At 42.6% G+C, this 17,673-nt stretch overlaps 1 protein-coding gene across 1 annotated transcript in view; it reads left to right on the forward strand.

Moving 5' to 3' along the window:
• Positions 1-17,673, forward strand: part of LOC126484491 (uncharacterized) — a 259,151-nt gene that overhangs the window by 189,203 nt on the left and 52,275 nt on the right. Inside the window, exon 3 of the mRNA XM_050108026.1 lies at positions 11,120-11,237. Coding sequence (XP_049963983.1) covers positions 11,120-11,237 — 118 coding nt within the window. The remainder of the gene's footprint in view (positions 1-11,119; positions 11,238-17,673) is intronic.

Below are 17,673 nucleotides of genomic sequence, written 5' to 3' on the forward strand. Positions count from 1 at the left end.
CCTATCAGTGTTACGATAGCTATCCTTTGAGAGCCGTTGCTCGATTTAGGGTAGATTTTATTTTTTCGAGTAAGCTTTACTGATTGAGGTGACGCAGTGTTTAACGGAAGACGTTCGTGAAATTGGTCGAAAACGCCAATTTTCAATTTATTTATTAGTTGAACTCATGGACAATAAGTTCCCAAAGTTTCAATGATGAAATCGCGTACGAAGTGCCTGGAATATAAGCATGCCCATTTTTTGAAGCAACGCTTCACTACTAGTTCGCTGAAAAACTATTCCGCGGATTACTGTCAAGCAAACTTGCAAGGGATACATTTAGAAGGCTCTGATATACGCTCTTTGGTTTTACAGGTCTCACCTGTGACTCTGTTCCGTATCGTAGCAGCAATAACAAACTAGCTCCTTTGTTTATGAGAAGCAATTTTTGTTTTAACTTGTGCCACTGACGGAGATTTACGCAAGTGCTCTATTCTTTCATCATTCAATAATGTCTTGGTCACAGAGAGTGCATAGACAACTGGATAAACTGCGTTTGCAGAAATTGCTGAGTGGAAGACGTGAGAAACAGCAACAGACCACTAAAAAAAGACGTACAGCGCCTCTCTGCAGCTGAAAAGTCAGTGGAAGACATCGTAAAGAAAAGAAGCAGGAAAACAAGAAACCAGAAAAGAAGCCTTGAAGGGAAAGAGGTCTCTGAGTACAAATCTGGGGCCTCCCGAAGAGAAGACATAAGAAAAAAGACGTTAGGTTCAACTTTAAATTGGAATACTTGAAAATTATGTTTGTTTTAAGTTTATGTACATTTTTCTCAGGATCTATGATGGCTATAACTATGAAATTTTGAGCACTTATTTCTATATACAAAATAAATGTAGTCTCAAGATTAAATTTTGAAATTCTGAGTGCAGGCTGAGATGTGAGGCAAAATGCTTGGAATTTTGTATAAATTTTATATTATACCTACAGAATTATAATTTTAAAAAGTTTTTAAAATTCCCCTTTTCGATATATTCAAAAACCTTGTACGAGAAGCTTATTATATGTAAAGAAATTAAACAGAGAAAACTTTGTAGAAATGTGTTTAATAGTTTCTGAGAAAAAGTACATACACTATTTTTTGAAACTAAAATTTTTATATTGCATAAGAAAGTTAAATATATATAACGCAAAGAATTTAACAGTACATGCGTTAATTTCATGTAAAGCGTGGTACAAAATATCATTGGCGTATCTTCAAAATTGTGGATTTGGTACATCTTTTAATTAGTGTGTGTTTTTAGTGAAAATCCCCCACCCCTTAAGATTCTGTGTTCGGACTGTAGAAGAAGGATGGACGAGCAGACTTAAACGTCCTATCAACACCTCGGGCATCAGATATGGAGCACAAGGTTCGATAGAAGAAAGGAATTTTCGTATGACTATTTAGGGAAATCTCGAAAACTTACAGCTAGATGTTCGGATGACTCCCAAATGCCAGTCTCGTGTCTTACCACTGCGCCACCTCTCTCGGTGGTTCGGGAAAAGTGGTACTCGAATAACCAACTAGATACACAGATTGATGTTGTCTGTGACTGACCTGAATTACGAATGCCTCTTCCACGAAGACAATGCCATCGTCCCTGCTGGGCAATAAGGCTTTTGTCCAGGGTAAGGATTGGAAAAACCAGCGAGTTAAAATCGACACCGGCATTTTAGTTCCGAATAACCGGTGTTCTCGGTATTTGTTTCGTCTACATCTACATCTACATCAATACTCCACAAGCCACCTAGTGGTGTGTGGCGGAGGGCACTTTACGTGCCACTGTCGTTACCTCCCTTTCCTGTTCCAGTCGCGTATGGTTCGCGGGAAGAACGACTGTCTGAAAGCCTCCGTACGCGCTCTAATCTCTCTAATTTTGCATTCGTGATCTCCTCGGGAGGTATAAGTAGGGGGAAGCAATATATTCGATACCTCATCCAGCGACGCACCCTCTCGAAACCTGGCGAGCAAGCTACACCGCGATGCAGAGCGCCTCTCTTGCAGAGTCTGCCACTTGAGTTTGCTAAACATCTCCGTAACGCTATCACGGTTACCAAATAACCCTGTGACGAAACGCGCCGCTCTTCTTTGGATCTTCTCTATCTCCTCCGTCAACCCGATCTGGTACGGATCCCACACTGATAGGCAATACTCAAGTATAGGTCGAACGAGTGTTTTGCAAGCCACCTCCTTTGTTGATGGACTACATTTTCTAAGGACTCTCCCAATGAATCTCAACCTGGCACCCGCCTTACCAACAATTAATTTTATATGATCATTCCACTTCAAATCGTTCCGCACGCATGCTCCCAGATAGTCTCGGCTATAACAGGTGTTTTTGTTTTTACTAATAACCGAAATATCAATTAGCCATAGCAGCAGCGCTAAAAATGTTCGTGTTTAAACAAACCTTTTTTTAAAAGAAAAAGGAGTAATTTTTATTCCCAAAATTTGTGTTTGTTCGACATATTGCATTATTACAGAAAAAGCGATAAGCGATCAGTGCTATTTTAATAACAATGCCGAAGAAACGAGCAGCAAATACATGGCATAATAATTTGGTACACCATTGCTGAGACCATACTGTCCCTGTCGGCGTGTGTCGCGGTTTAAAGTACACGTGTCCCCGCAGTGTGTAAGACTAATTAGTTGACGTCACCGAACATCCGTTGTATTGCAGAATGGCACCAATCCTAGTCTGGAAATATTTTTACGAAGTGACGTACGAATCAAGTAAAATGCTTCATTTGCTTTAAGAGACCAGAGCTTGATCTGCCATTTCTATTAAATAATATAAGAGGAGGGAAATTATGGTAACAGTAATAAATTAAAAACTTAACAACAATTCATTCACATACAATAAAAATAGAACGCAGCTGATCTGCCGCCAGTGTCTACATAATACGCCTTTATCTGATTCTAGCCCTTGAAAACGAGAAAATTAACACGAAAAACAGAGTTCTTCATCCACAGTTTTCACCTTTTAGCGCTGACTGTTCATAATGCCCAGTGTTATGACTCTCGATTACACCACGATGTTTGAGCGATTTAAAAAAAAAAAATAGAATCAATGGGAGACTACTTGTGATTTTTTATAGTATACAGCCACTTTTCACTTGTCGAGAAAAACAACGAACGGTAGACGAAATAAGTTTTCTTTTATTTCCCTATTTCATTTAATATTTTGATTCTATGTATCTTGAAACAGTAGAGTCAAAATTTTTCGATCTTTTTCTCGATTTATACATTTATTACAGGAAATAATAGGTATCAAAAACCGATAAAGATTATTTTGAGTGGTTTTAACACTGAGGTTAAACTGACACGGAAAGAAACCGGTGTAAGCGAAAACCGGTTGTTTCAGCGATAACCGCCATCCCTAGTCCAGGCCAGCACAGTCAGGCGCGAATTCAAGTGAGAGGAAGGTGGGGGAAGGCGGGGTGTATGCCATGGGATATTGGATGTGGAGACGGGGCTCATGGCCTCTGAAATATATTTCGTTAAAAGCGTTTATACATGGTGTTTCATAGTTCAAGTTACACACTTCTAGAAGTTGTAAAGGCGACTTGGTGGATCAAGTTTTACATAGGAACCCATATCCGAAAACAGTTTGTTTCCATGGTACAAGGAAAACAAGATGAACAGATTTCACTCCTATTTACTGTGACATTACAACAACTGTTCGATATGAAGATCTGTCCAACATGTGTGGTGAATGGTTAATCATTTCTGTCGCAGCCATGATCCGTGCAACGAGATCTTCCGCCAATTGGACAGGTGCCTGGTAAACAAGGCTCTTGATGTGGCCCCACACGAAGAGACCAAATGGGATCGTGGTGGCCAAGCATATGGTCCACCTCGAGAGATCCACTTGTCCCTGTAAACTACACTCAGGTGGTCTCAGACGCGAAATACAAAATGTACCGCCGTGCCATCACGCTGGAACCACAATTTGTGCCGAATGTCCAACGGCATATTTTCCAAAAACTCTGCCAGCACTTGTTGCAGAAATATCGAGTACCTGTCAACTGTTAGGTGAGGAGGAAAGATGTACGGCTCAACCACACATCCATCGCTGATACTTGCCCAGACACTGATACCGAATGTCTGCTGAAATCTTCGTGTACACGCCGCTTTGGGGTTTTCTGGATCCCAGAAGTAGCTATTTAGCGTTCAGAACACTTTCCCTGCTGAAATGCGCTTCGTCGGTGAACAAAACTCGCCCTGGAAACCGAGAAAATCCACACAACGCTGTAAAACCAAGTACAGAAATTGACACGTGGCGCAGAATCCGCCGGGAGCACGGCGTGTACCTTCTGAGAGAGGTACGGCTGGTGTTTCTGTTCATGAAGAAGAAGCCAGACAGACGAGTGAGACACACGCAAATGCCGGCCGGAGTGGCCGTGCGGTTCTAGGCGCTACAGTCTGGAACCGAGCGACCGCTACGGTCGCAGGTTCGAATCCTGCCTTGGGCATGGATGTGTGTGATGTCCTTAGGTTAGTTAGGTTTAATTAGTTCTAAGTTTTAGGCGACTGATGACCTCAGACGTTAAGTCGCATAGTGCTCAGAGCCATTTGAACCATTTGAACACACGCAAGACATGTACAATGACTCCAATACTCGTGGGTTCTCTTCAACTTGATAAAACACTTCCTCTTCCAGTAAAACAGTTTGCCGACTTCTTGGAGCACCACAGTTTGGCTCTATCGCTTGTGAATTTTCCACTATCCCAGAACTATTGTTCTACTCTGCCAAACATACACTACTGGTCATTAAAATTGCTACACCAAGGAGAAACGCAGATGATAAACGGGTATTCATTGGACAAATATATTATACTAGAACCGACATGGGATCACATTTTCACGCATTTTTGGTGCATAGATTCTGAGATATCAGTACGCAGAACAACCGCCTCTGGCCGTAATAACGGCCTTGATACGCCTGGGCACTGAGTCAAATAGAGATTGGATGGTGTGTACAGGTACAGCTGCCCATGCTGCTTCAACACGATACCACAGTTCTTCAAGAGTAGTGACTGGCGTATTGTGACGAGCCAGTTGCTCGGCCACCATTGACCAGACGTTTTCAGTTGGTGAGAGATCTGGAGAAAGTCCTGGCCAGGGCAGCAGTCGAACATTTTCTGTATCGAGAAAGGCCCGTACAGGACCTGCAACATGCGGTCGTGCATTATCCTGCTGAAATGTAGGGTTTCGCAGGGATCGAATGAAGGGTAGAGCCACGGGTCGTAACACATCTGAAATGTAGCGTCCCTGTTCAAAGTACCGTCAATGCGAACAAGAGGTGACCTAGACGTCTAACTAATGGCACCCCATACCATCACGCCAGGTGATACGCCAGTATGGCGATGACGAATACACGCTTCCAATGTGCGTTCACCGCGATGTCGCCAAACACGGATGCGACCATCATGATGCTGTAAACAGAACCTGGATTCATCCGAAAAAATAACGTTTTGCCATTCGTGCACCCAGTTTCGTCGTTCAGTACACCATCGCAGGCGCTCCTGTCTGTGATGCAGCGTCAAGGGTAACCGCAGCCATGGTCTCCGAGCTGATAGTCCATGCTGCTGCAAACGTCGTCGAACTGTTCGAGCAGATGGTTGTTGTCTTGCAAATGTCCCCATCTGTTGACTCAAGGATCGAGACGTGGCTGCACGATCCGTTACAGCCATGCGGATAAGATAAGATGCCTGTAATCTCGACTGCTAGTGATACGAGGCAGTTGGGATCCAGCACGACGTTTCGTATTACCCTCCTGAACCCACCGATTCCATGTTCTGCTAACATTCATTGGATCTCGACCAACGCGAGCAGCAACGTCGCAATACGATAAATCGCAATCGCGATAGGCTACAATCCGACCTTTATCAAAGTCGGAAACTTGATGGTACGCATTTCTCCTCCTTACACGAGGCATCACAACAACGTTTCACCAGGCAACGCCGGTCAACTGCTGTTTGTGAATGAGAAATCGGTTGGAAACTTTCCTCATGTTAGCAACTTGTAGGTGTCTCCACCGGCACCAACCTTGTGTGAATGCTCTGAAAAGCTAATCATTTGCATATCACAGCATATTCTTCCTGTCGGTTAAATTTCGCGTCTGTAGCACGTCATCTTCGTGGAGTAGCAATTTTAATGACCAGTAGTGCAGAATGAGATGGAGCCACACGATTTGGAAAGTACTCGTGGTACAGACGTACAGCTTCTCTTCCATTACGGCGGGCTCCACTGTACTCGTAAATTAACAACATATTGGTGCACTCTGCGAAATTGTACTCCGTCATCCTGTTACAGCAGTGCTAGTCACCGTAATGTCAACTGACGCATCACTGGGAAGCGTGGAAACAAGGTAGGCAGAAACAGAGGTGATCACGTGAGGTCGCGTCATTGTTCCATTCATGAATGGCAAATTGGGTAAGAAACACCTAGCGCGCGACTGAGTAGCTCTTGTTCTCCTTGTAACAAACTGTTCCTGGACATGGGTTCCTATGTAAAACTTAATCTACTAAGTTCCCTCTACAACCTCTAGAAGTGTATAACATGAACTGTGAAATACCCTGTATATTTACATATAGGTTCATCGATTTCCAGATTCCTCTACTACCTTCTGGAGAGGCAAGTAACATGAAAACTAAGAGCCTGTGGTGAGGAATTGTAGAGAATTACGAGCTATATTTAACACAGCATACTTTTGAGTTGCTTTCCCCTGTGGGTTGCCATGTGTCGTGACGGCCTGCTGGAAAACTTCCAGCCATGTAAAGGTGCCGATAATATCCGCTGCCAAGAAACAACTGGAAAGAACGTCGGGCGGGACAGAAAGGGAAAAATCCCCTCTAAGAAAAATATAACAGAAAAACTGACTTTCCGAACACGTGCAGAAATGGCTGAAAGAAACGGCGTTCCCCTAATTTACACGCTCTCTAGATATATTCTGCAGGCCTACGTTACAGGAAAATACGAGGGCTGATCGGCAAAAATTGATGTTGATTTCTTTTCACAGACGTTGATTTCTCCATTTCAATGTTCTCATGGTCTTTTTTAGAGAACTCACCTCCTACTTGAATGTACTGTTTATAGCGTCTCTGCCAGTCCTTGTACACATGGCGCACGTCATGCTTGTCACGTCCTTCAGTTCAGTACTGCTTCCTAATTTTCAGTTTCAATGCTGCGAAGTTCTGTCTTTAGTGATGGGAATTAAAAAAAAAAAAATATGACAGAGTGCGAGATCGGCGATGTAAGGCGGATGCGGTACACAGGTAATGGATTGAGCCAGAAATTGCATGACACTTGATTTACGACACGAGGCCACACATTGCCATGATGAAATCGCCACCCAGTTCGAGAAAGTTCTAGTCGTTTCCTTGCAGTGTGATTCCTCAGTTTAGCCGGTACTGACGTGTAGTATGCTGCTGTTACATTAATGCGAAGGCGAACTGCATGCTGGTAAATCATTCCATGACAGTCAAACAAGCGTGATCACCGTAACTTCCCCTGCAGATGAAAAACTCTCTCCTTTTTTTGGAGTTAGATATACTGGCGATTTCCACCCTGTGTCGGCTCTTTCCCCTTCAGGAGTATAATAATGTATCGCCGGCCGTTGTGGCCGAGCGGTTCTAGGCTCTTCAGTCTGGAACAGTGCTGCTGCTACGGTCGCTAGTTCGAATCCTGCCTCGGTCATGGATTTGTGTGATGACCTTAGGTTAGTTAGGTTTAAGTAGTTCTAAGTCTAGGGGACTTATGACCTCAGATGTTAAGTCCCATACTGCTCAGAGCCATTTGAACCATTTGTAATAATGTATCCATGGCTCATCACCGGTGATAATGGATTTCAGAAACGCGTCCCCTCCATCACCAAAGAGAGGCAGCACCTCATGGCTTGTCTCCACTCGCACAGCTCTTTGTTCGAGAATCAACGGACGCGGCATCCAGCAGACACAAACTCGGGTCATACGGAGATGATAATGCATAATCGTAAAGACACTGCCATATGAAATTCTCCACACTTCACTGACTTTACGTAATGTTAATCGCCTATCGTCACGGACAACCACAGCAACTGTGCTGATGTTGACTTTAGTCACTGCAGAAGCCGAAAGATCAGGCCCACCTTGCTTCACACAGACAAATCGGCATTCTTTGAAGTCCTTGAACCCTTTAATCACTGTTGCACGAGGTGGTGCATCTTCACTGTGAGCTTGCTGCAGCTTTTCGTGAGTTTCAGAGGCTGTATTGTTTACATTAACACAGAAGTTTATATTGCGCAGTACTGCTCCTCTCGCGTCACTTCCATTGTTTGGTATAGGCCTACGAAATGCAAAGAGCGTCTACGTAACATAACATTACTACCAACCTACCGATACGAGTTTTCTGTCGCCTATGAACATTATACAGAAAACACCGCTCTTTTCAAACGTTCATGATACAGATAGGATACTACCACGGAAGCTACAGGAAAAAACCAGTCGCAGTCTTTGTCGATTAGGCCTCGTGTTTCACGATCGATTGTATATTCACATCGCAGACTGCGTTCATCTGTCTCGCGTCTCTTACACACGCCCTCGTGAAAAAGAACCGAGAGTTAAACGTCTGTTATGAATTGTGCAATTTCAAGACGAAAAATAATAATATTTTGCAAAACTGTAGTTATCAACACTTTAAATTACAGTACGGATAGCTACAGACTGAACAATTGAAGTCACTTTTACGTGTCTTTCCGGTCTTAATAGACAATTTTGCCAGTCACTAAATATAGTGAGACAAACGTGATAGCTAGGACCTCACATTATTATGCTCACGTGTATAGAGAAGCTATAGAGATCTACAAGCATGGAAATAACTTTAAGAAAAGAAGGAGGATTAAAACTAGACAAGATATGGCGCTCGACTTTGTACCAACGAAGTGACAATCGATTACCTGTAATCGAGAGAAATGGCACTAGCCAGAGATAGTTTTAAATTCAAAAGCACGTGACGAGTGGTGGCGCCATCTAAGCGCTCTATATAAGCAGGACCACCAGCGCCTAGCAGCCAGTCGCCGACTCACCTCAGAAGATGTTGCCCGCAGTAGGCAACAAAACGTCAGGAAGGAGAAGAAGTTTTATATATGGACCACGGCAATTCAGCCGGGAAGTTTTAATTAATGAAGACGCCAGCCGTGAAAGCTTACATGTTATGAATTTTGCCAGTGTTCCGTGTGAGTGATTTCAAAGAGCACCCTATCCTCAGCTCTGCAGACGTTAAGTAACTATATACTGACAGTCGATCGAGGGCTGGCGGTTAACGCGCGTCGCGTCAAATCGGGTACGGGGATAATTACAGTTATATGTTTCAAAATAATAAATTTTCATGAACACATCTTTCTCCCTCTCGCTCACCGTTAGGACATTAGGACAGCGTATAAATGGCACTAACCTCTATTTGGGTTTTACAAATGTTCGATGTCGAGCGGGAGTGGAGGCGCCGTGTCCACACTCCCATCAGGGTGGTTGGTGAGGGGGGGAGAGGCTTACCAGACAGTGCCCAACGAACTGCTCTCCTTTAGATCGCGGCCTCACGGCAGCTACACAAGGTCGCACCTGCTGCATAGCGATCGCGGTGGGAGCAGACAAAGGTCAAGCCCGCGCGTGATGGGTAGGAACAGGAACAGCCTTCCTTAGTTGGAAACCGAGCCGCCGCCCGGAGCTGTCGCCCGCATACAGCAGGCGGAGTGTCCTCCACTGCCCGCTGTCTAGTCACTCCACGGAGTCAGGAGATGGAAAATTCCTCTAACACGCTTTAGCTGAGGAATCCGTACCAGCAGTTTGTCGATTTTATTAATGTTCATCCGGCCAAAGGAAATGGTGTACCTGCCTAATGTCGTGTAGGACCCCCGCGAGCAAGCATAAGTGCCGCTACATGGCGTGGCATGGACTCGACTAATGAATGTCTTAAGTAATGCTCGAGGGAAATCCATATTCTCTACCCATTAGACTGTCCATTCGATTCAACAGATCCCACAAATTCTCCTCCGCCTTCACTTCTTCTGCTACACCCTGAATTTAAATTCCATCCTTGAACCTTTCTTTTATTTCATCCATTCCTTTCTCGACGTGTAGATTAAACAGTAAGGGCGAAACACTGCATCATTGCCTTACACACCTTTCAATCCAAGCACGTCGTGGTTGGGCTTTCAGTCTTATTGTTCCCTCCTGGTTCTTCCACATATCATACATTACACTGTGTTTCCCTATACATTACTCCTATTTCTCTCAGAATCTCGAACTACTTTCACTATTTTACATTATCGAACTTTTTTTACAGGTCGACAGATCCTATGGACATGTCTTCATTTTCCTTTAGTTTATCTTCTATTATCAAGCGCAACGTCAGGACTGCCTCTCTGGTGCCTTTAGGAAGGCTAAATATCGAGGTGGATTACGTTCTCAGTGTGTGAGGGAGGGGGCATTGTGGTACTTATGTTGAACGAGGATGTAGGTGTAGTGCCAGTGCGATGTAAGGCTACTGGCTGGGTAAAATGCTAAGATTGCTAATTAGAGGGGAATGATAAGGTTGGTGAAGTCAACTTTGCGTTATGTATAAGATATACGGCGATTTTCAATAGCGATGAAGAGGGAGGGGAATCTGACGAGTTGATAAAGCACTCGGGTAGTAGGGAGTAAGCATATGAGGTAAGTGAGCGGAAATGCACGGCGTTCAAGGACTTGGAAGAACTAATAGAAACTGAGTGGAATGACTGTCGAGGCGACATATGAGGGTATGGATTGGCACAAGACTTCATAGGTGTCGGGAATGGCGGAAAGAGGTAATTCGTATGTTCGGCCGATTACTAATTTAAGTAGTTTTAGTATATTGAGAACTTTCTATCAGATGGTCAGTAAGTAAAGCTTCTACATAAGTTTTCAGCGGAGAGTACACTCCTCAGTATTTGTATTAAGTTTAGGTGATTTTAATGTTTAGTAGTAAGAAAAGGACGAAACATTTTACATGATGAAGTGGTATATGATAGTGAAGCAAGGTTACAGTAGTCCCATTGAATACTGTATTAAATAAATTTATGTTTTCGGTGTGTTGCAGTCGGCGCCCGCGTTCGGCCTGCCGCTGGAGACGAGCACTTCGTGCCCTCCTGGAGAGGAAGGCCTGGAGTGCCGGCGCGCCGAAGCCCGCAGGCTGGCCGACACCTGCCCGGGAGGAGGTAATGCTCACCCCCACTTGTTCCCAATGGGGGGAACGGGAAAGTAGTAAGAGCAGAAGAGAAATGAAAGAAATAAGGGGATAGGAAAAACGAAACGAATAAGTAAACAGGAAAAAGATATAAATAAGAGGATAGGATAAACGAATTGAGTGAGATGATAGAAAAAACGAAATGATTAATGGGGCAGGAAAAAATGAATTGAGTAAGGGGATAGAAAAACGAAAGTAGTAAGGGAATAAGAAAACGAAAGGAATGGTGGGATAAGAGAGGCAAATTTAGTAAGAGGATAGGGAAGAAACGCCAACAGTAGTGGGATAGAAAAAACGGAAGGAGTGATGGGGTAGAAAAAGTGAAAGGAATAAAAGGATAGTATAAACGTAAGGGATATGTAAATAGGATAAACAAACTAAGAGTATAGAAAAGCAACAGGATTAAGGAAATTAAAAAATGTTAGGATTAGTGGAATAGGATAAAGGAAAGAAATAAGGGAACAAGTTAAACGAATTAACTAAAGGAATAGAACAAACTTAGGGAATAACTGGATAGGATAAATAAATCGAGTAAAACCATGGAAAAAAATGAAAGTAGTAAGAGGATAGTGCAAACAAAAGAGGTAAGGGGGATAGCATGAATGAAAGGAATGACGGGATAACTTAAACGAAAGCTACGGAGATGATAGATAAACTCCAGTGGAAGACTCTGCAGGAGAGACGCTCAGTAGCTCGGTACGGGGTTTTGTTGAAGTTTCGAGAACATACCTTCACTGAAGAGTCAAGTAGTATATTGCTCCCTCCTACGTATATCTCGCGAAGAGACCATGAGGATAAAATCAGAGAGATTAGAGCCCACACAGAGGCATACCGACAATCCTTCTTTCCACGAACAATACGAGACTGGAATAGAAGGGAGAACCGGTAGAGGTACTCAAGGTACCCTCCGCCATACACTGTCAGGTGACTTGCGGAGTATGGATGTAGATGTAGATGTAGAATAAGGGGATAATATTAACGAAAGGAATATGGGGCTAGGATAAACAAATTGACTAAGATTATAGAAAAATAGTGGGACTGAGTTAATTAAAAAAGCCACGAGTGGAAAGATAGAGTAAAGGAAGTCAGTAATGGAGTAGGATAAACGAATTGACTAAAGGGATGGGAAAAACTAAAGGGATGGAAAAAACGAAAGTAATAATGGGACAGGATAAACGAATTGAGAAATGGGATAGAAAAAAATGAAAGGAGTAAGGGTGTTGGAAAATCTAATGAAATAAATATATAAGAAAAAAATGGAAATGAAAAATGAAAGGAAAAAAATAATATGTGGATACTCTAGTTCTTAGGCAATAAATCGTAATCTGAATCTATCTTTGCGTCAAAGCTTTATCTAGACATTCTATTTTTGGATCTGTCTTCCTTTATTGCTACCATACCACTCTCACTAGCTCTAAATATTTACTGTGCTCATTACTTATCCAAGATAACCTGTACCAGGTACTGCAATATTCATAGTCTGCTACGAGCTTTTCATTCCAGTCCCTATTCCCAGAGGAGCATCATACAAACAACCAAATTATTGATTCTGAGGCACGTTCAGGGAATGGGTTTTCATGATATTTTCTTTTCAGAATAGTGCGTACTTTCAAAGTACGTCCATATAGCCCCAAACGTTTATATCTGCAGTCACCTGGCGGCACTTAAAATAAAAACTGCGCTGTGCTGCTCTCTATACAGGAGATAAGTAGTGCCAAATGATAGCCTTGAGGTGGATGGTGTCTGTTCCGTGGATAGCTCAGTTGGTAAAAACGGTGCCCGCTAGAAGTAATTGCCCATTTTTTTAAATCACGACCTGGTACACAGTTTGAACGCGTTAGGGAGTTTCATACAGATGATCGTTACACGCTGAAATGCTTTGGATCCAGAACATAGCAAGGTCTTTCTAGTGATTCCTTGCTGTGAGAAATCTTCAATGTTAGTATTACTATTATTCGTGATACTAATGCTAAAAATAATAACAAAAAAAATTAAGACGTGTACATGTCGTGCACAATGTCACAGCATCTCAACGTTCAGAGATGCAAGCTTTCCCATGATAAACCCAAACGGCGGCAAAAACTAAAAGTCAGTGCGGCAGCGCTGATGCTAGCCATTCCCTTTTGTCTCTCAACGGGCAGACCATGTAAAGCTGGCGACAGTGATAGCGTATGCTATCAACAGTCTGCGTTGGATTTTTCTCAATGCACTATTTCATTACACGAGCGCAGTAGATAGATGCAGGAAAGAACAATTTATACAGGCTGGTGGAAAAGTCGAGATTTTAAGAAGGTACTATGCATCTACTTCCAAGATATAGCCTGCCGATTTTTTTTAGTAGAAATTATGCATCTACTTCCAAGCTAAAGCCTGACGTATTTGGAGACTGAATGCATAAAAAAGTCGATATGCAATAAAATATATACATTTGGATTTTTCAATGAGTAATTGCATGGTTCAATTTGTTCGTTGGAGACATGCCGCAAGATCTGGCACTATGGGGAAAGTTTCTTGGTGCTCAGTGGGACTAGCAAACAAAGACTTAAAGTACTTTTGATTGCAGAGAGTATTTGAAACAGCCTTAGTATTAGTGTAGTTGTACCCGCAGAGGAGAGCCAGACCTGCATCAAGTGAGACGAAGGATATTTTCGACCGGATAAAACATGGCATCTCAGGCCGCTTTGGTGTGAAATGAAAACGGTGATGACCATGGAAACTCGATAAAGTCACAAGGATCCAGGCCCTAGTCATGTTGCTATCTGAAGAAGGTTCTACGCAGCCCTACTCCTTCCAAACCATTTGTGCGTGGCGTGTCTTGCGCCTTTATTTAGACGGTATCGAACGCATTCACACTGGTCACAATAACAACTGGGTCTTGCAAAGCACAGAACTGTTCATTGTCTGACGAGGCTTCCAAATATTTCAGGCTTGAAAATGTTTGTGGTGAGTCAGGACTGAGTAAACTCCAATGTCATTTAATTCAAAGAGTGGACAATAGATACAGTGGTTTGAGATGCTACTGTCCAGTGAACAGCGACGCTAAATCGACTTCTCTCTAATTTCCCTGTTCTAGCGTTCCTTACGGTTGCTGCTTTATACTAAATGAATTGACACGAATTTCGCAAGAGAATGATTCCCATCATTTTTACGTGTGGTGTAGAGTACAGCAAATGTCTTTGACAAATAATGTGTCATTTACATTTAATAAAAGTCATCAACGTCCGCTATGTAGGTAGTTTATCATAGTCGCATCTCTGTGGAATGTAAATTTTGATTCGTTCTACATCAGCGAAGATTCAGGTATGTCATAGAATCTATGGAAAACAGTAAGTGTTAATTATTTATAGTACGTGTCTCTTCGCTACCCAGCGTAAGACATCTCTCTTAGGACCATGCTAAATCGTTCGAAGCCTCATAGAAAACGCACCAACGAAGCGTCCTAGCAACATGCCATTTGCTGCACTTTATCCGTCAGTCTCCCGAGAAATCAGTTTTTGAGCTATCGAGTCAAAGATGGGACAGTGTTCGTGGCGCTTTTTGCAATATCCCTGTCTACAGAATCAACGGTGGAACTAGAAATTTCGCGTGAAAGAGGCAAAAATTTTGCTGAAACGTTTGGCGCATTCTTTCTGAGATAATGCTTGAGGTTGCAAGCAGTGTTCCCATGGTTTTACTGGTACCAAAGTGATCGTCAATCAATAGAATATTAACCTCGACAGGAAGGCCTTTGACCTCAAATGGTAGCTTTCATGTTCAGAAAATTAATCAGTTACATGTCCCATAGATCATTCGAACAATTCTTTTATCGAAATGATGAGGAACGAGTCATTTTACAGAATACTTATACATTGTTATTGTCAACAGTAATGGAAGAGTGTCCTGGAGAAGTGATTTTATGTTAGGTTTAAAACTTGTTGCGCTATCTATCAGACACGTTATATAATTGGGAAAATAATCAAAAAATTTTTGTTGCTGATTACTGAACTCCTTTCTGAGACACTGACAGCTGTAGCAGCATTTAATAATAGTAATATTTTCCTTTCGTGCAACATTCTCAAATTGTTGTATGGAACTGAATGTAGTGGGTTTTCTCAAAATTTCGGGGGAGTCTATCTCAACTTAATAATTCTTTGAAAAAAAAAAAAAAAAAAAAGTCGTTAACTAGACATTAAGAATCTGGTGTGCGCCAACCGTCGTCTAGCTATCAGAAAAACTGCAGAAGTGACTGGGGTCTCAATTGATTTGTACCAAGTGACTTTAACCAGCAAACTAAATGTGTTTCAGATTGTAGTAGAGACTATTCTTCACTCGATTACCGAAAAGGCGAAAGAAATTTGGAGGGCACGTTTGCGAAAACATCCTGTAACAAGATGAAGACGGCAAACTATTCATGCAGAGGATTATCGCAATATTTGAGTACTAGGTGAACGGCTACAACGTCGAGACAGAAAACGCAGCCAACTCAGTCGACTGGCAAGGGATCTCCACAGTCAAAACATAAAGGCGAGCGTCTCGAACCAAAACCGAAGTGACACAAATTTTTTTGCCTATGGGTTTGATATTCAATGGTATTCCATGGAGTGGTTTTGTAATCACGAGGATGAAATGTCGCATCTCCCCTGGTCTTTGTGGTATACTGTGGACAGAAGGGTGTGTGGTCAATCGTTAACCGCCTCCCATCATCGTTACCTGAATTTGTCACTATTTTGCAGGAAATGTGATATAAGATTCCGCTGAAAAACCATACAGGACCTGTATTTATCCGCTCAGAAACGACTGGAAGCTTTTTTGAATGCAAACGTTTTTCCTACACCGAATTAGGCATGGAGTGTGTGTGTGTGTGTGTGTGTGTGAATGCGAATGAATTCGTGGTGCATCGCGATTGCTACCCACAACTCCTTCTCAGATAAGAAAGCTAACTATCCACAGTGAGGTTAGACACTTGTTACAAAACATACTTCCCCTGCATTACTCCTCTCCATTGCGGCACTTGCTTCACCTCCACAATGCAGCCCAACTTAAAATCAACCAAGTTAAAACGTGTGCACCGTACTTACTGTTCGTAAATGACTTGATTGCTGCACTCTCTACTTCTGAACTGGCTGAAATTCGAAGATTTCAGAGTGTTAATGCTTTGTGTCAGAGCAAAGCCACTAATAGTAACAGTAATAATAATAATAATTATTATTATTATTAAATCAAAATTAACAAATATAATTCGTGAAACACTAACGGGCAACGGCCTTGCCACAGTGGTTACACTGGTTCCCGTGAGATCACCGAAGTTAAGCGCTGTTGGCCGTGGCCGGCACTTGGATGGGTGACCATCAAGCCGCCATGCGCTGTTGCCATTTTTCGGAGTGCACTCAGCCTCGAGATGCCAATTGAGGAGCTGCTCGACCGAATAGTTGCGGCTTCGGTCAAGAATACCATCATAACGACCGGGAGAGTGGTGTGCTGACCCTACGCCCCTCCCATCCGCATCCTCCTCTGAGGATGACACTGCGGTCGGATGGTCCTAAAGACGAAGTGAAACACTAACAGGTACAATATCTAAAGTCAAATTTATGGGAAAAGTATCTCAACCATTTGAAATAAAAGCTGGCGTTAGAAAAGGCGATGGTTTAACACCTTTCTGTTTGTGTTCTAGAAAAAATTGTAAGGATCTGCAATTCGGAGCTAAAAAATCACAAAATTGAACCAATAACTCGGGGAAGGAAAACAAATGGAATTAAGGTAAACTGCTTGGCTTTTGCGAATGATTTTCTAATAAACTGGTTCAAATGGCTCTGAGCACTATGGAACTTAACATCTGAGGTCATCAGTCCCCTAGAAATTAGAACTACTTAAATCTAACTAACCTAAGGACATCACCCACATCCATATCCGAGGCAGGATTCGAACCTGCGACCGTAGCAGTCGCGTGGTTCCGGACTGAAGAGCCTAGAACCGCTCGGTCACAGCGGCCGGCGATTTTCTGATACTTTCAGAAAACCTGACGCAAGCAGTAAGTCAAATAAACGCACTGGAAAAAAACCACATACAGAACTGGTCTCAAAATTTCAGATGAAAAAACAAAATTCATGACAAATATAAAAAATTCGCCAAAATTCCTAGAAACACATATAGGTAAAATAGATGTTGGGTTGGGTTGTTGTGGGGGAGGAGACCAGACAGCGAGGTCATCGGTCTCATCAGATTAGGGAAGGACGGGGAAGGAAGTCGGCCGTGCCCTTTCAAAAGAATCATCCCGGCGTTTGTCAGGAGCGGTTTAGGGAAATGACGGAAAAACTAAATAAGGATGGCCGGACGCGGGAGGTAAAATAGAGCGAGTAAATAAATTTAAATATCTTGGAGAAACTATACAACAGGATGGACTAGAAAAATCTGCAATAGATGTAAGAATT

This window comes from Schistocerca serialis, chromosome 6 (assembly GCF_023864345.2).
Source record: "Schistocerca serialis cubense isolate TAMUIC-IGC-003099 chromosome 6, iqSchSeri2.2, whole genome shotgun sequence".
NCBI classification, from domain to species: domain Eukaryota; kingdom Metazoa; phylum Arthropoda; class Insecta; order Orthoptera; family Acrididae; genus Schistocerca; species Schistocerca serialis.